The sequence below is a fragment of the Lissotriton vulgaris genome, chromosome 11, assembly GCF_964263255.1.
Source record: "Lissotriton vulgaris chromosome 11, aLisVul1.2, whole genome shotgun sequence".
NCBI classification, from domain to species: domain Eukaryota; kingdom Metazoa; phylum Chordata; class Amphibia; order Caudata; family Salamandridae; genus Lissotriton; species Lissotriton vulgaris.
In genome coordinates, this window is record NC_141699.1 from 398,499,997 (window position 1) to 398,522,795 (window position 22,799).

The following is a 22,799-nucleotide window of genomic DNA, read 5'->3' on the forward strand; positions in this document are numbered from 1 at the left end:
ACGTTATGCCCTAGGGGCCTCACAAACCATATACTAAAATAGTGGTATAAGAACCACCTGAGAGTTAGAAAGCAGGCCTAGGGCCCGTGGGATCGCTGGGGCTGCCTAGAACCACCAAAGGTTAGGATGTAGGAGGCCCACGGGAGATGCATGCAGTACCTAAACACAGACGCGGGTTACCATTGACTTTCTATGGAGAACGAACAAATTACAAAGGTACAATTTAAGGGTACTTCTAGGTGAACTCGATGGAACCCTTTAAGACTAGGACACTTCGAGTGTCAAGACCCACGGGAGCACAGGAGTACTCGTGTTACCTCACCCAGGGAAGCCGGGTACATAGGTGCCTCTTGGTGACTGGTTTCGTCGTCGATTCCAATGGAGGGCTGCGAAGAAGTGCTGCAGGCGACCAGAGGAAAAGTGTCCGGGTGAATCCAAGGGTGGATCGGAGATGTGAGGAACCTGAAATTAGAGGAGACATAGTCTGGGCCACTAGTCAGGGACCAGTAAGGCGATAGGAAGATGCCAGCCAATGTCGGGTGATTTCAGTTGAGAAGGTGAAGATTGTCTCTTCAGCCACGAAGACCAGGAGGCGTCGACGACGACCAGGAGCTGGATTCGAGCTGTCCCACGAAGGATCTAGTTGACTGCGGTGTCGGTATCCGGATTGGACCCAACAAGCCTTGGCAAACGCAATCCACGCAGGATGTCGAGATGGGCTTCAGTGCAGACCAGCAAGGTCTGAGGGACTTCCCTTTTGGAGAGGAGTTGGATCAAGCCTGGAGCAACCAGGAAAGCTGTAGAAAGTGAACATTGGTCTTCGTTGGGGCTTACTAGCCAAAGGACTAGGAACGGCGAAGACGCGTCGAGCTGAAATGCACAAAGCGGGCCCACGGGACACTCGTAGAGTGGGGGCCTCTGAGCTTCGGTGCAAAAGGTGCTCGGGCTGAGGTTTAAAGCACTGTAATGTACAACTTCAGGATACCTCAGGAAGTAGGTGCAGGTTGCAAAATGCAGGATGTCCAGGAGTTCCCGTCCCACGTCTCTAGTGTCCGCTACAGGTCTCAGCTTTGCTGGGAGCGCAGGTCGGCATCAGAGATGTCTGGATATCCATGTCCTGTGTCGCAGATTCTTCGGGATCTGGCGGGAGCCTCGAAAATGCAGACCGGCAAAGATGCAGTTTGTGCCTGTTTGATCAGGGTGGTTACTCCTTGACTACAAGCGAAACTTCTTCTGTCTTCCAGTCGATATGGAATGTCGAAGGTCCAAGATGTATGTTTCGTCCAGGGTAATCTAAAGTCCTAGGGACTGGGGCTCTATACTTATAGTAAGTTTAGGGGTTGGACTAACTCTAAGGTCCCTCCTATGGGTGGACCTGGGGAGGGGGTGGTTACACCCCTTCCCCTTTATCCAGTTTCGCGCCAGAGCTGGGGCTGAGTGCCCCAGCAACCAGTTTGCACTCGGAAATGCATGGAGCACCTTGTGCCACAGGCAGTGTCTGAAAAACATTCACTGAATGCAACCCTCCCTGCCCCAATACTCTAAAGCCTGTCTGGGGAGGTGGTATAAGAACCACATGAGAGTTAGAAAGCAGGCCTAGGACAGGAAACCTATTGTCCAGGCCTCCCCTGCCGGAGTTTCATCCAGCAGCAGAAGGGCAGACTCGTGTCTATGGCAGCAGCATCCATTTTGTGAGGCTGGGGCTCTGTTTAACTTTAACCGGGTTTAACAGTAACTACATGTCTTCTCCCTCTAGAAGGGTGGAATGCTACCCCCCCCCCGCCAGAATTGACAGGGTGGGGGTAGTATTCCAGAGTGTTTGACACCGTACACGACATGTTTTGATAAAGCCAAACCAAAGTTAGCATTAACCGCGAGGATTAGAATGCACTTAAGAGTATATGGTATGGCTATATCATAGAACAGCTATAAGGAGATTGTTCCGAAAGCTGCAGAGGGGCTCAGCTCATGCTAGGGCACCCTCTCACACAAAACCAAGCACTCTGCCTCCAAGATTGTCAAGGCCTGCCATAGGAGTGACTTATAGGTTACTAAGTGTCTATATATAAGGTAGATATAGATATACTATATCTAAGTAAGGGGTGATTACTCCACCTTACCCAGGCTGTAAGTACAGACCTGTGGTGTCAGTTTGGAAGGCTAACCTGGGGTGACGCAATACATGCTGCAGCCCCTGGTAGCCCTAGTGTGCACCAATGCCTTGGGTACCAAAGGTACCATATACAGGGGCTCACAAGGGTGACCCAGTAACCAATCTGGTATGTACCTAAAGTACATGGAGTCCATTTTATAGAGAAAGCAGATAGACTGGGACCCTGAATAGCAGGATCCCAGTCCAACTAAGTCGAAAACCAGCAAAACACCAGGCAAAAAGTGGGGGTAACCATATAGTCAGATTTCCACCTTCCTACACCCTCCCCCCTCCCCCCCCAAACGAAAGGAGATAAGGCTAACCTTGTCCAGGTGAGCCTATATTAACTAAGTGGCTATATAAGGATGTACCTGCACTAGCATGGTTACCCCCTGTTTTATGGTCCACTAAGCAATCCCTCACCTTAAGGGTATCAGAGGGTCTCCACCATAGGGATTCACTACCTGTGGGGTGTTCTGGCAAAGTAAAAGGCTGGTGCTGGGATGGAGTATTGAAGTGAGGCCCCACTAAGGTTGGGCTCAGCTTCCTCCAATCACTATCCACCATAAATGCCTTTCTTTCCATGACTGAGTTGCACTGTGCTCTCAGGGTCAACCTCTGGCTGCCTACAGCTGGGGGTTGGATCCCTAGGTTGGATCACTGGAGGGACAGGGCAGGTTGGGGACCACTGGGTACCAGGGTTGCCTTGGTCCAACAGAGTCCATCTGGGGGAGGTCCCTACACAAGGGTAAGGGGGATCCCTCAGAGGGTTGAGGAATTTGCACCTGGCTAGGGCTACTAGACTGGTTGCCCCTAATCTGCTGATGGGGGGTTCCTCTGGACAGGGGGCCCTTTGGGGTCCACTGGCCTCCCTGACTTCTGCAGCCCTGGGCTGACTAAGGCAGGTTACCTGCTCCAGACTGGGTACCACCTTGGAAGGGTCCACTGACATCAGGGGCTCTGCCAGGCCAGGCCTGACTACCTCAGGGGCAGTTATTTCACAAGGGGTAGGGTCAGTTCCCTGAGGAGGCTGACCCTCACCTAAAGTCTGGTGGGAGGGAGACTCTTCTTCCTCCCCAATGCTCTCTGTCTGAGTGGAGTGATCCATAGTTTCAGGCTTCATAACACTAAACTCTGTCTGGGCTTGGGCTGTGGCCATCACAGCCCTACCAAACACGGAGGCCTACAATTCTGGAATGGGCTTCTTTTTCTATCTCATCCCAGGCTGAGAGTTCTAGATCATTGCCTAGTAAACAATTTACAGGCAAGTTTGTAGACACTGCCACTCTCTTTGGGCGAGTGACTCCTCCCCAGCTGAGAATGATTACTGTCATGGCATGATCTGACTTGACTCCATCAATATTGGTCACCTGGTATGTAAACCCAGGTAAAAGCTGTTCTGAGGGGACTAATCTCTGTGTCACCATGGTGATATTAGCCCCTGTGTCCCTATAGGCCACAGCTGTCTGACCATGGATGTGGGGCTCCTGTCTATACTTGCCCAAGGTATTGTATATTAGGGTCCTAGTCCATCTATGTCGAAAACCAGCAAAACACCAGGCAAAAAGTGGGGGTAACCATATAGTCAGATTTCCACCATCTTACACACAGGTCCTAAGCTTAGTGCTTCACAGCGGAGGGGGGTCTCGATATCCCAATCCTGATAATATATCACCAAGCCGCTCTGCTCGGTTATATTGTAGAATGGCCCTGGAGTGAATCAGGGAAATACTTGTGCATCATGAACTGTGTACAGCTGGGATACAAATGTGGAAGACCCAGCGGTTGCTTCGCAAACGCAGGGCAAGGGACTCTACACCTCCCATTGTGAGAGCCACACTCGCAACATGGAACTCAATAGCAACACAAGAAGAGCTGACTACATTCCCGCCCCCAATGACCAATGTACAAACCAGACTTCACTCATGGTCAACAGTTCACAGTCATCTCTTAGAAGAAAACTGAATAATCCCCATTTGATGGCATAAAGGAAGCTTATGGTTACTCAGAGGCTCAATGCATTGAGCCTCCGTTAACTTCAGTTCTGACACAGTGAGGAGTGGCACACAGAGAACACCTAATCCTTTTGAGAAATGGCTGATATTGAAAAAGGACAACAAACGCCTAATAACAGAATTATACATGCACCTGCGGACCCCCACGAAGAAGTCCTTAGTTCAGCTATGCTGGGAACGCGAAATCAGGCGTCCCCTCACACACAAAGAATGGTAGGAGATTTACTACCGGGTGCACAACACAGCGCATAACGTTGCGAGAACCAAAATGAATAGCAAGATAACCACGTATTGGTACCTCATTCCCACTAATCTGCACAAAATGAATCATATATGTAATAAGACCTGTTGGAGGGGCTACTGCACCCCGGGCACGCTTCTACATCTCCTGTGGTCCAGCCCCAAAGTCACCCAGTACTGGGGAGATATATTAGCAGATATAGCTGTACATATGGATACACAGTTGCCCCGGCTGTTACGACATTACATGTGGATGCTGCAATGTTTGTGAATTCACAATGAAAGGCAAATCCTTCACATTCAACAATATTACTGTACATTGTCGCTCATTTTCGAATTGCAACACTTGTAATGTCGTTTATTTGATCCAATGTCCCTGTCCTAAACTGTACATTGGTCAAACCACACAGAAAGTAAAGACCAGGATCAGCCAGCATCAGAGCAGAATCAGGTGCAAGACCCCCAAAACACCTTTTGTGGAACATTTCTCACTGGCCAACCACAACGAAGACGACATCATGTGGACAGTCCTCAAAGTGTTCAAACTCCCCCAAAGAGGTGGATACATGGCCCAACTCTTGAACAGGGAGGAACTCAGGCTGATAATCCACCCGAACCAGTCGAGGAACTGGAAGAAGAGGACTACTATTTCGAGGGAGAAGACGACGAAGATCTACAATCCTACCGCGACTCGATGTCCTCGGAGGCACAAGACGTGGATTGCAAGATCTCGATGCCGAATCGCCGGAGGAGAGCCTAGACACTTACCCTTCGAGGCCTTCGCCGCCAGACGACATAGGGATCTACAACATGGCTGTGCAGAAGGCTGCACAGACTTATGGAGTAAAAATGGAGGCGGAGAACCCAAGGCATGTTTCCTCCTGGAAACTCTACTGCCTCAACAGACCAGAAGCCAATTCATGCCCATGCTCCCCAGTGTGCTGCACCAGGGAAGAGAGGCCTTTAAGGAGCCAGCAGTATGCAAGGCTATGACACCTAGAACAGAGAAAAAATACAAACATTCTTCAAAGGACCCTGCATACATCCAGGGGTCAGTGCCAGCCGACACCATAATTGCAGCAACGGCTAGGAAGAGGGCCAATGTTCCCACAAATACCAGACCACCTCCAGACAAGGAGAGTAGGAGGATGGACATCATAGGGAGAAAGGTGGAGAGAAATGCGGCAATACAGTGACACATTGTGAATTCCAACGCCCTGCTCAATAGGCACACACACCAACACTGGAATGAAGTGGGGTAGATCCTAAAGCCCTACCAGATCAGTACCAACAGAGAGCTGCTCACCTGGTAGAGGAAGGAGAGAACTTGGCGAAAGCATGCCTAAAATCGGCGCTGGATGCTGCAGAAACATCTAGCAGGCTAATGATGATAGGGGTGACTGAGAGTAGACGCGCATGGATGAGAATTTCAGGATTCAAGCCGAAGGTACAGAGCAACATCTTAAATACATCCTTCAATGGAGAGCAACGGTTCGGCACACCAGTGGACGACAAGTTGACACAGCTCAAGACGGACAACGAAACAGCAAGATCGATGGGAGCGCTGCAGTTCAGGGGGATGAGAAGAGGCACACCCACAAGGAGACCGGGCGGTAGAAGTGGAGGCAACGTGCCGACAACATCACACCAAACGTTTCAGCAAGGCTACCAAGGGAACAACCAAGCCCTGCAGCAGCAGGGTCAGCAGCAGCAGAACTGGCAGTACCAACCCCGGGGATAGTCCTTTCGAGGGCGCGGAAACGACGAGGACAGCCCTCAAACAAGTGACTCCGCCATGCATCAGGCCACCACCCTAGCAACACCTCAAGTAGGGCGGAAAAACAAAAGGAGAAGATGCAACAAAACGGTCAACGACAAGCAGTACCTCAAACACTCCACACCGGTAGGGGGAAGAATAAGAGACTTCATCCAGGAATGAAAGAAGGTCACATCAGACAAATGGATCCTAAACATCATACAATATGGATACTGTATAGAGTTAGAACGACAACCTCCAAACAGAAAACAAATAAGAAAAGCCCACTCAGCAAAGGAGCTTTCGCTCTTGCAACTAGAGGCACAGGAATTGCTCAGCAAGTAGGCAATAGAAGCGGTACCGCTAAACCAAAGGAACAAGGGAGTTTTCTCGACTTACTTCCGGGTACCAAAGATGGATGAAACACTAAGACGTATCCTAGATCTGAGGTTCCTCAACAAATTCATAAGGACTCAAAAATTAAAAATGACCACCCTACAAGAGGTAATACCACAAATACAGCAAGGAGACTTCATGGCTACTATAGACTTGAAGGACACATACCTACACATCAACCACAAACACAAGCGCCTACTAAGGTTTGTGATCAACAAAGCCACTACCAGTTCACAGTACTGGCATTCGGACTAAAATCCACACCAAGAGTGTTTACAAAATGCCTAGCAGCTGTCACAGCACACCTTCAAAGGCAGGGGACACATGTATACCCGTATCTCGACAACTGGCTCGTAAAGGCAAGTTTGTACGATCAATGCAGACTACACATCCAGCAGGTCATACTAACACTGACAGAACTGGCTTTCTAGATTCATTGGGAGAAATCATCAACAGAGCCAGAGCAAGTCAAGATATTCTTAGGGGCAGAATTCGACCACATACAGGCCAAAGTGTTCCCCAGCAGGAAGAGAACTTTGGCGATAATGAAGCAAACATGTCTTTACAGCAAGGGGCAAGTTCTGACAGTGAGGACGGTGAGCAAGCTGATGGGAATGATGGCGTCTTGCATTCACCTAGTTCAAAATGTTCGACTACACATGAGGCCATTCCAGGAAAGGATACAGCAGCAATGGTCACAGGCAACCGGGAGTTGGGAAGATCTAGTGGTTGTCACACACACGCACATCAGGAAATAGCGTGGTGGAACGAACAAAACATATCACAGGGGAAACCATTCACACAACCAACTCCCACAATGACCATCACAACAGACGCCTCCCAGCTGGGGTGCGGTGCGCACTTGAACAGACTGAAGGTGAGGGGGCTTTGGTCGCAACAGGATGCGGTCAAGCACATCAACTACCTGGAACTGAAGACAGTGTTCCTAGCCCTGAAAGCTTTTCAGAGACAACTGTACGGACACAGGGTGTTGATCCAAATGAACAACACCACTACCATGTTCTACATAAACAAGCAGGGTGGGACACAGTCAGTAGCACTATCAAGCCTAACACTGGAGATATGGTCATGGGCCATCCCACTAGGGATAGACCTACTAGCAATACATCTCCCAGGGAAGGACAACGTGGAGGCAGACAGACTCAGCAGGCAGACGTCAGCATCACACGAATGGGAGATCAACCAACAGGAATTACAGAAGGTATTCCAAAAGTGGGGTACACCGCAAATAGACCTATTTGCAACACACCAGAATGCAAAATGCCAACACTTCGCATCCGACAACCAGACCATCGGTCACAAGGGAATGCGCTATGGATAAGTTGGTCAAAGACATTTGCATACGCTTTTCCCCCCCGATCCCACTGATACACAGGGGACTCAGCAAATGCAGGGTCAGCAACATGACTCTAATACTGATAGCACCTCAGTGGGCCAGAAAGTCAAGGTTCTCGCAAGTTGTGGAGATGGCGCAGGCACCAGCGCACAAATTCCCAAACAGAAGGGACCTGTTAATAATGCAGAACGGAATGGTGCTACACCCAGAACCAGAGAGCCTCAGCCTGGGAGCTTGGCTTCTGAAGACCTAGAGTTTGCACACCTCAAGCTACCAGCAAGCACAATGGCAGTGATCAAGGAGGCAAGAAGGCCTACCACAAGGAAATGCTACGTAGCAAAGTGGAAGAGATTCTCAGAATGGTGCATTAGGGAGAATGTGCAAAGAAAAATCCAAAGGGAATCAACAGTGCTAAAATACTTAACGCATCTGATGCAAAGCAAACAAGCTACGCATCCCTAAGGGTACACTTAGCGGCGCTTGTGGCTTATACTAGAGGAGAAACGGGGAAGAGCTTCTTCACCTCCCAAGTCGTAAAGAGATTTCTGGAAGGGGCGAAGAGGTTCGCACCTCCAAACAGAATGCCAGCACCAGCATGGAACCTCAGCGTAGTACTTACACAATTGATGAAGGCACCATTCGAGCCCATGCACAAGGTTACACTGCACATGCTCACACTAAAGACTGCCTTCTTAGTAGCTATCACATCACTACGGAGAGTAAAGTGAGTTGCAGGCTCTAACACTTCAAGAACCATACCTGCTGCTACACACTGAAAAGATTGTAATGAGAACAGACTCACACTTCATGCCAAAGGTGGTGTCCCGGTTCCACATCAGCTAAACAATCCAAATACCTAGTTTTTTCCAAAAACCAACCACAAGTACAGTGAGAGTGCTGCATGCACTGGACGCCAGAAGGGCAGTGATGCACTACATAGAAAGAACAAAGGAGTGCAGAAAGACAAAGCAGCTCTTTGTTTCCTTCGCAAGCAGTTCCTTAGGACGGCCTGTTACCAAGAATACCATTGCACGATGGATTGCACAAACCATACAACTATGCCACAAACAAGCTGGGCAACAGTTAGAAGGAGCTGCTCACTCAACTGGGAAAAAAGGAGCAACAATTGTGTTTCTAGCTAACGCACCAATTCAAGACATTTGACAAGCTGCAACATGGGCTTCAGTGCACATGTTCACGAAGCACTACTGCATGGATATTCAAATGAACAAGGAAGCGCAAGTAGAACAGAAGGTTTTACAGCACATTTTCAGTAACCAGGAATCATCTTCCACCCAGCCACCACAATAAGCACAAACCACTACAAAGCCTATGCACAGCATAGTGAATCCAGAAAGATTCACGCTGTGAAGCAAATACTTTCTTGCCTGTTGGTGTAGTTTTGCAGCTTGAAGACTTTCTGGATTCACTAGCGAACCCACTCTCCCCTGCCAGAAAGATGAGAAAGGAGGAAGGGGATTAAAAATACACAAGAATTAAGAAATTTGGGGAAAGACAATAATAACACAAGAAAAGAAAAAAGAATCCGAAGATGACTACCAAAGGTGGAAGCTTCCGCAGGAAGTGCGCCGACGTCACGAAGGACACCAAATGGTGGGATGTCGACGCCCACCTGGGCCACAGAAAAGAAGAAAAAAAAAGGCTACAATTCCGGACCCAACCACTAGATGGCGGAATAATGCACAGCATAGTGAATACAGAAAGTGTTCAAGCTGCAAAACTACACCGACAGGTAAGAAACTATACGTTAAAACATTGAATGCGCATTTGAGTGGAGAGTGGGTGACTGTCTCTTTGTGGTCTTGGCTAGAGTGAAGAAGAGCAATTTGATAAGCAAGTCGATGATTCAGTGTTGGGTTATGCTCTGCATAAAGATCTGCTATGCCCTGGCCATGAAGGACCCCCCGGCTAGCCTTCGTAAACATTTGATTGCTTTCCTCAGAGGTGCTCCAATGGCTGCCACTTGCTTGGCAGCCATTGGTCATCCTTGCATTTGTTTGCAAAATATTGTTGTCTCATATCCCCGGCATGCAGTAACGAATACATTGCCTGGGTTCTGATGTATCACATGTTTGGTTAGTCTGTACTTTACAGTACAACCTCTCAGAGGGTTAATGCTTTGGGATTCATTCACAATGCACTGAATCTGCAGGAAACAGTATCCATCAGAAGAAAAAGTTGCTTACTTTTGGTAACAACTATTTTCGTGGATACTACATCTTCCACAGATTCCTCACCACTGCCCTCCTCCCAAACATGTGCAAGTCTAATGTCTGCTGAAATTGTGGTTGTCAAGGCCGTGAACTGACACCAGAAAACCAGTTGTAGTCTTATATATCCCAATGTCTTCATAATCTGGATGGGCAGAGTCACATAGTGCTCTCTGGAGTTTGTGGTGAGCTGTTGCTGAAGAAAAACTCTGGCACTTGGAGGATAGACACAGACTGGTGAGCCTGGAAAAATATACAATATCTACCAGCAATACAGTAACCAAAAGTAAGTAATTTTCTCTTCTTTCTCGTCAACAAACACTGAACTGTTGTCTCAGTCGCTGACAATGTTTGCACTTCACTGCAGAAAGATTAACATGCCATGTTTTGTTGGTCTCCGGCATCCACAGGACTTCTGCAACTTATGGCGGCTGCCGAGGCAGGAAGGGATGTGGCATACTTCACTTTTGGTGACCGTGCCATGATGAGGGAGCTGCATGAGATGCATCTGTTCCTGGAGGACGGTTTCACAGTTGGTAAGTTCATGTGATCATACAGTCCCCAACTGCATGGAACTCCTATTTCATTATTTAAGTAGCAGGACAGACTAGGTCATACATTTGATCTCAACACTGGAGCATTGTTTCTCCACATCTCCTTGTTGGGACATGTTTATGTCCAGGAGAGAAAATATCACCATCTGTATCCTTTGTCTTCATGCTGGTATGATGCAGAATTATCAATAGCACTGAGGTTAGACTGAATACGGTTGCCCTAATGCCCTGTCACTGAACATTGTGAGTCTATTTTTAGTAGAGAAGGTATTGCTAATGCTAAGGTAGCATCAGGCTTTAAGGTCACCTTTAAGGAAAGAGAATTCTTTCTTAAATGTTGTGCAATAGAAAACTGATAGAGCCAGCTGTGTGTATGCACCTTGTGTGGCAGCTTACTTATTCACTTTCCCATTCATAACCTCAAATCCACTTCTATTCCAGTATGTTGTTCAGCCAATATCTGGCCCATTATTGACTGCCAAGTTGAGAAAATATGATAATTGTATTAAACTTATAGACTAAAGGTTACGTTTTTTTTCTTATTGTGTGCCACAATACCTCATTGTCTTAACCTCTGGAAACCGAATTCAGAGCGGAGAAGACAAGGAATTAGGTCCCTTCATCTTATAGGTCAATTAAGATAAACTGAGAATCATCCTTGGATAAAACATCCAGATTGTAATTCCTAATAAAGTTATACAGAGATGCCAATTGGTTAGTCTACAATCGTCCTCAATTTTGACATTCCTCCATTGATGTTTTCTTGACTCTTGTTGAATGTGCTGCAAGAAATTTCCCAATTGCTTGTGATGCAAAACATTATCCAGTTAGAATTGCTTTAAGTTTGTTCCAGGCAAACTTTTGTGACATTTGACAAATCCAATCTTGCAACACTTGCCTGAAATTGTTAGTACTGACATTGTTTTCTGGCTCTGCATATTCTGTATTTCAGTAATCCAATAAAACGTTTTGAATGCCCTCTTTGTAAAATGAAAGCCTATGCAGAATATCTCTTTATTTTGCCTAGGAAAGCTGTGCCACCCTTCTCTTTTAATTTTTTCCTAGTTATCCCAGTGTTTTCCCCACATTGAATTTGACTATTTGGAGATCATTTGGCTGTGCTCAACATTTTATTATTGTTAGATCTAGTCTTTCAAGGCAAGGGGTACTCCTAAATTACCACACTCAGGGTTCCAGGATGAATAACAGGGTTATCCTGAAGAACCTAAAACGTGCAGGAAACCTCAATCTGAACACCTAGGCTGTGACTACTTGCACCAGAAGCCTGCAGAAACTGATACACTCCTAACTGCATTGGATTGAACCTTAAACAAACCAGACTTTGGCTGACCAAAACGTTCTGCCTATATCCCCAAACTTGAATAAATATTGGTGACATCTTAATAACCTTTACTGTTCCTCAGACTTTAGGTTTGTAGCTGATCCATAGCCATAAAGTCCTGCTTGCAGCAGAAAGTGGTAAGTCTGTTGAGTTCATTGGGCGTCCCAGTCCTTTCCATGCCCTAGGCAGTGGAAAAAGTTGACTCTTGCTGACCATTTCCGAGATAAGGTCCCCAAAGGTTTGCCACTGCCAGGTACCCTACTGTATCTAGCCATGTGCACGATTTTGAGGTTAGTTGAGTCGTTAGCTGGTACTTAACAGATTATGAAATACTGGACCCCTGTATCTGAAGCAGGACACCAAGAGCCATAGACCATTTCTAAATAGAGCTAACCATAGCAAAGTTGTGATAATGTATTCTGTTTGTGTGGCATCTGTGCCCCATGAACTGAAACTTTGTTTGGAAATACTGTTGAAAACCTAATGAAGTCTTTCGAGTTCAGATAGCAGTATCTGTATGAGTTAACATGCATCTGTTTATTGGTTTTGCAATACGTTAAGTCCACATACATCCAAAAGGCCAGCAAGCTAATGCATTGATGTTAAAAGGCAAAAACAAATGAACTTTTACTTAGTTGAATACCAACCTAGTAAAACCAAACCCCTGCCATACTTCCCTACCCATCGGATTGGGATCGGTTGTGGTGTCAAAACCAATCATATTCTAGCTTGATGTGTTAGCTCCTTGGGAATGAGTTTCAACTTTACTGTCCTGGTAGTTTGCTCTTTTGATATCAGTTGCAAGCGATCTGGATTTATAAATGGGAGTAATCTAAGTTATCCTGTTGTTATTTTCTGAATCAGTAACATGTGCCATGCTCTATATAGTCTCTCCCTTTATTCTGGAGGTCTAGTCTTCCCCCAGAGAGCTGTGATTGCTTGTGAGCCTGCACCTGATGCTAAGGAAATTTGTTTAGCCCTACAAGAGTTTAGTGGGAATGTTTGCTCATTTAGTTATCCCAACAGTGTATAGACAGGGAACCTAGGTGCAGCTATGGCAAACATTTTTAGGTAGAACCTAGGAGATGACCTTTAGAAATTGGTCTGCACTTTTCAAGCACTCGTGCTTGTGGTGGCATCCACCTTGCGGGAGCAAGCAGCGGCGTGCAGGTGCCATCTGTTTCCAATTAGCGTGGCCTCGCGCACGCTTGTTGACATTGCTCTACTCTCGCTCCCCTGCCTGTCTCACCCTCCCTTGTTTTTTTTTATGTGGTGGATTTACCTTTGACTCACTGCCATCTAGTAGTCACTGCCATGAATAGACGTCTCTACTAACAATGTAATCGAATAATAAGATTTTCGCTTTCCTCAATGATAGAGTTGTTGTACAGTTTTAACTGTAAAAACACTGTTTTCAAGTCGGCAGGCATTCTAGAAAACCATAAAGAATTCTCCACATGTCCTGGAAAGAGTACAGAAATAATACTTTAGGTCATGCAAAAAAAAATATATATATATACAATATATTGATATACAGCTTAAACTTGTGTGCCAGCATTTTGAAGTGTGACATTTGGTCGATAAAAATATGTTGAACTTCGGGCGATAAGCAATAACATTTACACCGGATACGGTTCAATTTTGTCAGTCACATGATCTATGTTATCTTTTAAGAAGGTTGCAAGGCTCAGCCATCGTTCAACACGGATAAAACTAAGGGCCCAAAACCAATTAGGGAATATAACTGGTCCTTCCTATTAAGTGAAGACCAGTTATCTCGGCTTATCCACTGGAGACCAGTGGAGCTGGTAGAGGAATAGGTTTATTGTTCTTGTTTATTTCTTTAGAGCAATTAATTGCCCAAACAGCCAAGAAAAGTAGGCGATAAAAATAAAGGTTCTACCATGGTTTAGTTCCTCTCACAGGGTCTGTAGCTTCTAAGCACCAGGCAAGTAAGCTGGCCTCAGTCTGGCTCACCTTTAACATTGATTCTTTTGGGAGTTTAAAAGTGATAGTGCCTGGGGATTCGGACTCCAGGTTCCGCTTCACATGGATGTGCTAAAGTGAGCATAGTGACGAGGTGTTGGTTAACGTACATTAATTACACTGCACTCTAATAGCCAGGTCTCAAGTGCTGCACGGCAGTCGCTCTCACAGAATTAGTTAAATAAAGAGCTATATTTGTTGGCTCATGCTGCAGCTCCAACTGACGGAGAGCAGCGGCTACGGAAGGGATGGGTGAGACGGCCTCAGCCTTTGCCGAGAGGTACAGTGGACGTGCTAGATCTTGTAGCACACAGCTTTCCAAACTTTTCATGTTGGTGACACACTTTTTGGCTATCTGAGGAAATCAAAAAAAGGGATGGGAGAGGTGGTGCTGGTAGGCACCGAGGTGGGCACGTCCTCCTCTTGTCAAGGTACTTGTAATCACAAAGGTCCACCTCCGAGAAGGTTATTGTGCATCCTGTTGGTGTTGGAATACACTTGATGTGTTAAAATACCCCTCACACACCAAAAGGGCCCTTGGTGTCATGCTTCATCATCGGGGTCTTCCCGCTCGGCTGCCGAACGGGGCAGTGCTGCAACAAGCGACTACGCCGGAGCACCTTTTAAGTGAAGGTGCTATGTGAGTGAGTGGGAGTGAGTGTCAGTAGGGTCAGGGGTGATATAGTGATGTTAAAAAATACCTGGCCTAGTGTAAAGAAAAAATTATTTATTAGGCACTGGCTGGTATTATTAAAATAGGTGATGTCGGAAAGGTTAAGCTAGTTAGTGGGCTAACTTTCCTGTGCAGGTCAACATGTTTCGGGGCTCCATGCCCCTTCGTCAGGACCGGGGTCAGATCCCCCTGTCACTCACTAAATGTTGTGCCACAGTGCGTGTATGTACCCTAAACTGTAAGGTACTTACTCCTATCAATGTGTATTTTATTTTATTTGTTATATAAATACACAGCCCTTGCTAGTACTGGTATACTTGGTTGTATGCTAGGCAGGGGGGTGAACAGTGCCCCATGAGCCAAAACTGAACAGACGGGTAATTGGAGGTCCAATAAACCTCCAGCCTCGTGGTGCTTCCTCCTCTGTCCGTGGCTTCCGTGACACAGAAGGAAGCACCACGAGGCTGGAGGTTTATTGGACCTCCAATTACCCGTCTGTTCAGTTTTGGCTCATGGGGCACTGTTCACCCCCCTGCCTAGCATACAACCAAGTATACCAGTACTAGCAAGGGCTGTGTATTTATATAACAAATAAAATAAAATACACATTGATAGGAGTAAGTACCTTACAGTTTAGGGTACATACACGCACTGTGGCACAACATTTAGTGAGTGACAGGGGGATCTGACCCCGGTCCTGACGAAGGGGCATGGAGCCCCGAAACATGTTGACCCGCACAGGAAAGTTAGCCCACTAACTAGCTTAACCTTTCCGACATCACCTATTTTAATAATACCAGCCAGTGCCTAATAAATAATTTTTTCTTTACACTAGGCCAGGTATTTTTCAACATCACTATATCACCCCTGACCCTACTGACACTCACTCCCACTCACTCACATAGCACCTTCACTTAAAAGGTGCTCCGGCGTAGTCGCTTGTTGCAGCACTGCCCCGTTCGGCAGCCGAGCGGGAAGACCCCGATGATGAAGCATGACACCAAGGGCCCTTTTGGTGTGTGAGGGGTATTTTAACACATCAAGTGTATTCCAACACCAACAGGATGCACAATAACCTTCTTGGAGGTGGACCTTTGTGATTACAAATACACTTTTTGGCTATGCATCATTTTTTGGACCCAGTAAGGTAGTGTAGCGAGCGAGCCCGAACCACCTAAGTGGGGTTCGGGGGCTTCTATGCCCGCAAGAAAAGTTTGGAAAAAAGTGGGCAATTGGTGCATTTTCAAGCAAATTTGAGGAAGCAGGAAGGTTACTAAAGCATTTATGACTCTGTTTAAACAATGACAGTGACTGGCAAAACTGGGTCTAGGGTTAGGTTTGTGCTTGAAGCAAGAATATAATCATGCACACATTGACATATGCCCCAGAGATTTAGGGAACAAAAGGGGCACATGTACCCACTGCCAACCCTTTCAACCATGTACATAGTCCGCCTGCTGCTGAACGAGCGTAGCAAGTGAACCTGAACCGCCGAAGGAGGGTTCTCCCCCCGGAGAAAATTTTGGAAAAAAAGTAGACCAATGGTGCATTTTCAAGCAAATTTGAGAAAGCAGGAAGGTTAATAAAGCAATTGTGAATCTGTTCTAACAAGGACAGTGACTAGAAAAACTGGGTGTAAAGTTAGGTTTATGCCTGAAGCAAGAATATAATCATGCACACATTGACACATGCCCCAGTGATTGAAGGAACAAAAGGGACAGGTGCACACACTGCCAACCCTTCCAACCATGCACAAAGTCTGCCTGCTGCCTTACTGAATATGAGTTATACAAAAATCTGTTTAGAAAGGGGAAATTGTGAGTGGTAAAACAATCATGCAACTTATCAGATGGTCTCTGCGCATTGAACTCAGATGGGACCGCTCTCCGCAGCGCGCCAAAAGCCAACAACAATAGCAAATGCAAAAAATGTAATTCCCTCTTTCTGCCTTTATGCATTGCAAGCTACTGAAGAACCCACCAACAGCAAATGTAGGTTGTGTGGAATATGTTCATGACCTTCTGACCTAGAATTCAAAAATTAAAAATCGGGCAGACTGGAAAGAAAAAGAGATTTTACTCCTTAAATATAGCGCTACATTTTGCATGTGACCGTTCCTAAGTGCTGTAATATACAGGAAATATCGTTACCAAAGTATGGAAGTATGGAAGGGTGAGTCAATCTTTCTTTAATTCTGACTGATGTTTTCAGTCACCGAAAGACACTGCACCAAGAATGTCCTGAAAACCTGACTTTACCCCAAGTTCCTAGTGAGATTTCTCAGAGAAGCAGGATAAAGTGCTATGAATTTTCCTGATTGACCATGGACCATTCTCTTGTGGGAAAACTGTAACATTGTCCAGTGAGTGGCAGAGTAACACGACTAAGCAACATTATGTAGAGTTGAATACCACATTCTTCAAAAGTCATGGTGAATCTTTCCTATAAAAAGTTTTATTCTGTGGTGTAATTTTCTCTTTTAGGCATTGTAATGTAATCCAGGCACATTACATCCTTCTTGTTCCTAAATATAGGGAAGCAAAGAGGTCTCTTGCATTATCAATTCAAAGAAACGTCTGGAAACCGGTATTACGCATAGCTGACTGTTCCACTGCAGGTACTGATCTGCAGAAAACACAACACATGAACTGCAGAAAATGTTTTTCAGCTCTCGCTCTTTCTCACAGGCGGGCCTTGGCTATATGTTCCCACCATCACTGATCTTCCAGTAAGAGCACCAATCACAAGCAAGGAGTTGAAGCAGCTACTCTTTTCACACTTCACCCTCCAACCACTTCAGGTTCTCTCTAGCTTAGTTTCCCAGTGATGGTTTAAGTCAGACATAGCCACTGTAAATGTACATTAGGATCACTATGTCCCAATTTTTTATAGTTATACGGGGTGTGAATGTGGCCTAACAGCTAGGGCGGTCGACCTCGGCGCTGGGTAAGGTAAGGTAAGATAATACTTTATTGTACAGTTAATAAAAAACATTTCAAACCAACGTCAATAAAAACGGTTTTGTATGTCTATAGCAGCATAGAAAATTGTATTAATGCTGTGGTAGGATAAAAAAAAAACTATGATTAAAAGATGCTAAAACTGGAACTATTAAAAAAGCAGGCAGGAGGGAAAATTGGCCCACTGCTGAGTCACTTCTATCTTACCATTGAAGAGCTTTGCATTGTTAGGCTGACCTACTTTCCCCTTCAAGATACATTTGATTATTGCAGTCCGTAATCCGTATGGGTAACAAGACTTTCTCCTCCCGTAAGCTTATACTTTGTAGCGATGAGACCCGGTGGGCTCCTAAGTGACAGCTGGGGAACAGGGTTCAAGTCTCGGCAGGGGCGCTCAACTTTCTGTGATTCTGGGCAAATCACTTACTCTCCCCGTGCCTAACAAAAAAATTAATGTGTCCGTCTGTAACGTAACTGGTGCTCATGTGAAGCGCTATGATACCTTCGGGTCTAGTCTGCGCTATGGAAAACTCCACCCAAAAAAATACGGAGCAAGTGATGAGTCTGGGTCAAAAAGATCACAACGGTTTGTGCAAAAACTTCCCAAATCCTAACAGTAAATGTCTGAAACGGAAAACAAGTTATGATAGTTCCTTCCAGCATGCAGGGCCCCCACACAATACTAGCAAGGGCCTACAATAGAAGATACATTGAATGGTTCATTGCATGAGAAAAAGAGAAATCTGCAAACATGTACTATATCTCCTTAATAAAGGTCTTTACACGTTTTCTTATTTTAAAATGGGAGGAACAATGTAAAACTAATGGCTCACAATGAACTATCACATCTGAAATCATAAAAATTTAATTCCATCCCCTGGCGATGCTCGCAAACAAAACAAACGAAAACAAACTCATCCTAGTGACCTGGCTGTCAACTGAAGCCGTCACTTAAGAATACTCAAGAAAACATATATAACAAACAGTGGGGTATTACCATAAAAAGACACCCCCACAAGCTCTACCCTGACATCCTCATCCAAATCCAAGAGGAAAAATGCTTCTTTGCTACACAGCTTAAGACCAAAGGATTGACATCACCCAAGCAGGCAAATGATATGGGTGAAAGCAATAATACAGATGGCAACATTCAGAACATAAACATACGCTAGTAATGCACTTACAGGAGAAGGAAAGTACTTGATGAACACAAGATGTTAAGCGTTTTTTACTTCTAAAAGCGCACTAACTCTTATGTTGACTGACAAAACGTAAGACCTTTAATGATCATGGGGCAGCTTAAACGATACAGCTCACAAAACAAATGGCAGCAACAAAACTGGAACACATACAATATAATTATTAACACATGCAATATAATTAATTCCAGAACATAACTGCTGAAATGGTGTGGTGCCAATACAGGTGGAAAGTCATGACAATGGAAAAGTCTCTGGATGCAATTGGTTCCAATACGGTATTACATTAACAGTGGGAATGGTGGGACTGAATACAAAAGGCATTTAACATGTACTGTTTGTTCACCTAGGACTCGTTCAATCTGAAGTATAGAACAAAAAGTGAACAAAAGCAAGCAAATATAAATCTCTATAAAATATGGTGACAAGCATTATATGTCAAATTAAAATGTAAAGCTGGCCCAATGTATTTGCTTAACACTACAGGTCAATCTAAGCACCTTCTTTGTTGGAAACTCCGACACAGCAGGGCCTCCGGGAGATGTTTGGGTCGCCCTTACCTTAGTTATGGATGCGTCTGTGCCTTGGTCGGCCTCCCGCTCACACCGCATCCCTTCTCAGGTGATAGTGCTGTGTTCTGACCAATAGCGAGCAGACTGACTCTCCTTTTAATTGCTGCACTGTCTCTTCAGGCGAAGCTGGAGAAATCTGGTAGAGCAAGCTGCTGACAGCCTGTGAGCTCGCTACCAGAGCACCCTAGCAGCTGTGTAACTGCGAGGTGTCTGCAGCAGCAAAGGTTTCAACTGGTAGATGTCAGTCAGCTGATGTTTAAAGTGACCAGAGCACATATGTGAAGCAGGTGGTATATTTATAGTTACCAGAGCCCAGCTGTGAAATTGAAGCAGGAGGTATGGGCTGCTGCATGGCCTCTGGGAATTTCAGTGTCATCTACAACTGCACGTCGACAAAAGAAGCTCTATGGGTTCAGGCGAATGAGCGAAAGAGACACCCATGTTTTCAACAGGAACATACAGTGGCGGCGGGAATTTACCAGTTAGGCAGGTATAAAGTCCTGGACCTAGCAACTAAGGGAAAACCCATCATAGTGGTGTGAGTGTTAACATATGTTCTGGCTATGAACAAGAACAAACTGATTGTGGAGAATTCATCTATCAATCAATAACGCTTGGGCATCGGAGGAGCCTAGCCTGCAACCACGATGGCCGCCTAGACTCTCGGCTCCGCCGACCTTCTCGCTTTCCTCCAGCATCCTGCAATCCATCCTGCACTTGAGCCAAGTTTTTGAATCGGGGTTGCGATTCCGATTCCGATGGTGTGTTTCCCGGCTTGTTACTAGCGGTACGGGTGGTGAAACGTCCTCGCTTCTTCCCCGGCCCTTACTGGCTGTGAGACCGGGTCTTTGTGTGTGAGGGACGGCCAGCCCCGGCCACAACAACGGCGGCCATCGAAGACGGGGCGGAGTCGATCGGCCGGCGAGAGACTGTCGCGCTGCGCTTCCAGCTGCAGCGATTCATTCCGCCCTGCGACTTTGCACGCTTGGAAATATTGTAGCTGAGGAAATTACATTGTATCTTTTCCCCGCTTGTGGACGGCCCGGACAGTTCCTTTGTCTTTCCCTGCGCTGTGGTGGGAGCCATTTTGTACATCGTGCATCGGCGCTTGGAACTGGAGACCCTGGACCGCGACTGAGAGTCCAGGTAATTGCTGACATTGTATCAGCGCTGTGTGTGGTGACGCAAGGCAGTCTGCTGCCCCTGTGCCCCCAGCCCGGCTGTACTTTGCAGAGTGTCGGCGGGGTGATCTACCGGTAGCCTGGGATGATGACGACCGGCCTCAAGAGCTGCTACACGCCCGTGAGCCTCGGGTGAAGAGAAATGCTGCATCCTCTCTTCCTGAGGCACCGCTGGGGATCTGTGATATTCTGGGCGCTCTAGGTGCTATTCGAGCTGCCCTTCATGATAATGCCCAGGATCTGGGGAGCCGGTTAGATGCTATTGCTCCCGATGTGCCCTCGACTGGCCGTGGTTGTCCTCAAGTGCGTGGCACTGCGCCACACCCTGCACCCGACTGCAGTGAACTGCCTACCCAGGTACATACGGAGGCATTGGAAGACCGAGAATTTGATTCCGCCACGGTGCCGACCGCAATGGTCCGAAAGAAGCCTGGTGTTCGTGGACTCGTGCAATGGTTGGGGAATCGTCCCCGGACGCCATGTCCGGCAACTCCTTTGTGGTCAGATGGCGTGACTTTTCCTCCTTTCTTGGAGCTGGTGTTATCGTACTGGCCCGCTGCCTTTAGGGGATTACTGCTTTGCGTTGATCTATTTGTATCGTCATCGAACACGCAGCGTTGGTCTGGGTAGACTTTGGTGGACAGCTTCCTATTCCGTTGTGGCCATCCCGGTCGCCTCTTTCATTCACGATGACGGCTGGACAGCTGGACTCCGTTGACGCACTTGATCGCAGGGGGCAAGGCTGAGGGCGTTTTCTGGATTGCTGATGCTCACATTGCTGGGACTATGAGGGACAAGCGGGACATTGACTGAGTTGAACGTTGGTATTTCATCGGTTGCGGGGTCGGGGGTGGGCAGCTGGGAATATGCATGTTGGTTGTCTTCCTCCTCCATCTTTTCTTCTTTCTTCACTTTTTCTCTAACTATATTTCGGGTTTCCTATTAGGGCGACGGGCACACTACTGGGGGGGTAGGCCATGGCCTTCTGCAGGGGTGCGGGGTGGGGGGCTGGGTACTGTGTATCTTCTTGTTTCTTCTTGACTCTATGGCCCTTTCCTTTGTACTTTTCTGTTTTCTTCTTCGGGAATTCTATGGCGTATTCAGTTCTTGTGGGGTGGGGCACTGGTTTGTTCTGCCTGGAGACTGCACTTATGGCTGTTCAGTATTGCTTATTTCGCCCCTACTCCCACTTCAACTGTCCAGTTGATCGCCTCTGTACGATTTGATAATTGGCTGTAGACTTTGAAAAGATTGCTCGCTATTGCTCCTGTTCATTAGAATCCCAAAAGAAAAAAGAAACCTCATCCATCCTGGTATTTGATAATACGAACATTATCCTGAGCTACAATGGGGCAATTTGGGGATGTAATGACGTATGTTTTTGATCTTGGCGCTTTACTTGCCCGCAATTGTATTGCTTTAAGTATAATAAAGGTTTACCAAAAATTTTAAAAAATAAATAAATAATGCTTGGGCATCAGCTCCGGTGCCAATGTCGAGGCACAGTGTCAGAGTGAACAGCAAAGTTTCTATATTTTGCTGATTTAAAAGGATATTTTAGCAGTGTATTAGGGAGTGAATTAAACTTTTACTTATTCGGGCGGCCAGGGATCTACCATGCATGCAGGATATGTATTACGTGTTCGGTGTATTTGCCATAATTACAGGCAGGCCATCTGAAATTATGTAGTTCTACACAACTGTGGCATTTTTCGCATAATTATAGATTTACCACGTTTACCACATAACATGCCATCTGCTACATAATTTACAAAAAAATGTTTCTAGCTGAAACACGTCAAAAGTTATGAAGAAAGGCCACACATTTGGCCACACAGTAAGACACCCTTTTCAAAAGTTAATTGGTCGCATTCTGTTTGCAAATTGCTGTCTGCACGTGTTAAATTGGCACTAACGAGGGCACACGTTTCCGGATGCATTATGACACATACCTGAACCCTGCCAAATCATTGTGTATATGCAGACTCCTCCAGTCTTTGCAGGTGGCTACCGGGAATGGTCACTACAGACAGGTTCGTCCTCACTGCTTCTCTGGCTCCAGCAGGGCTGCAGCTCGGCCTTGCAGCCCCCAGCAGCAAAAATGGCTCCACGACCGCACACCAGACAGCCACGCAGCTCACAAGGACGCCATCCGCAGACATCACCACCTCATCAGAACTGCCAA

At 46.3% G+C, this 22,799-nt stretch overlaps 1 protein-coding gene across 1 annotated transcript in view; it reads left to right on the forward strand.

The window, feature by feature from the left end:
* LOC147679864 (poly(ADP-ribose) glycohydrolase-like) overlaps positions 1–22,799 on the forward strand; it is a 471,979-nt gene that overhangs the window by 428,862 nt on the left and 20,318 nt on the right. Inside the window, exon 15 of the mRNA XM_086943423.1 lies at positions 10,558–10,683. Coding sequence (XP_086799549.1) covers positions 10,558–10,683 — 126 coding nt within the window. The remainder of the gene's footprint in view (positions 1–10,557; positions 10,684–22,799) is intronic.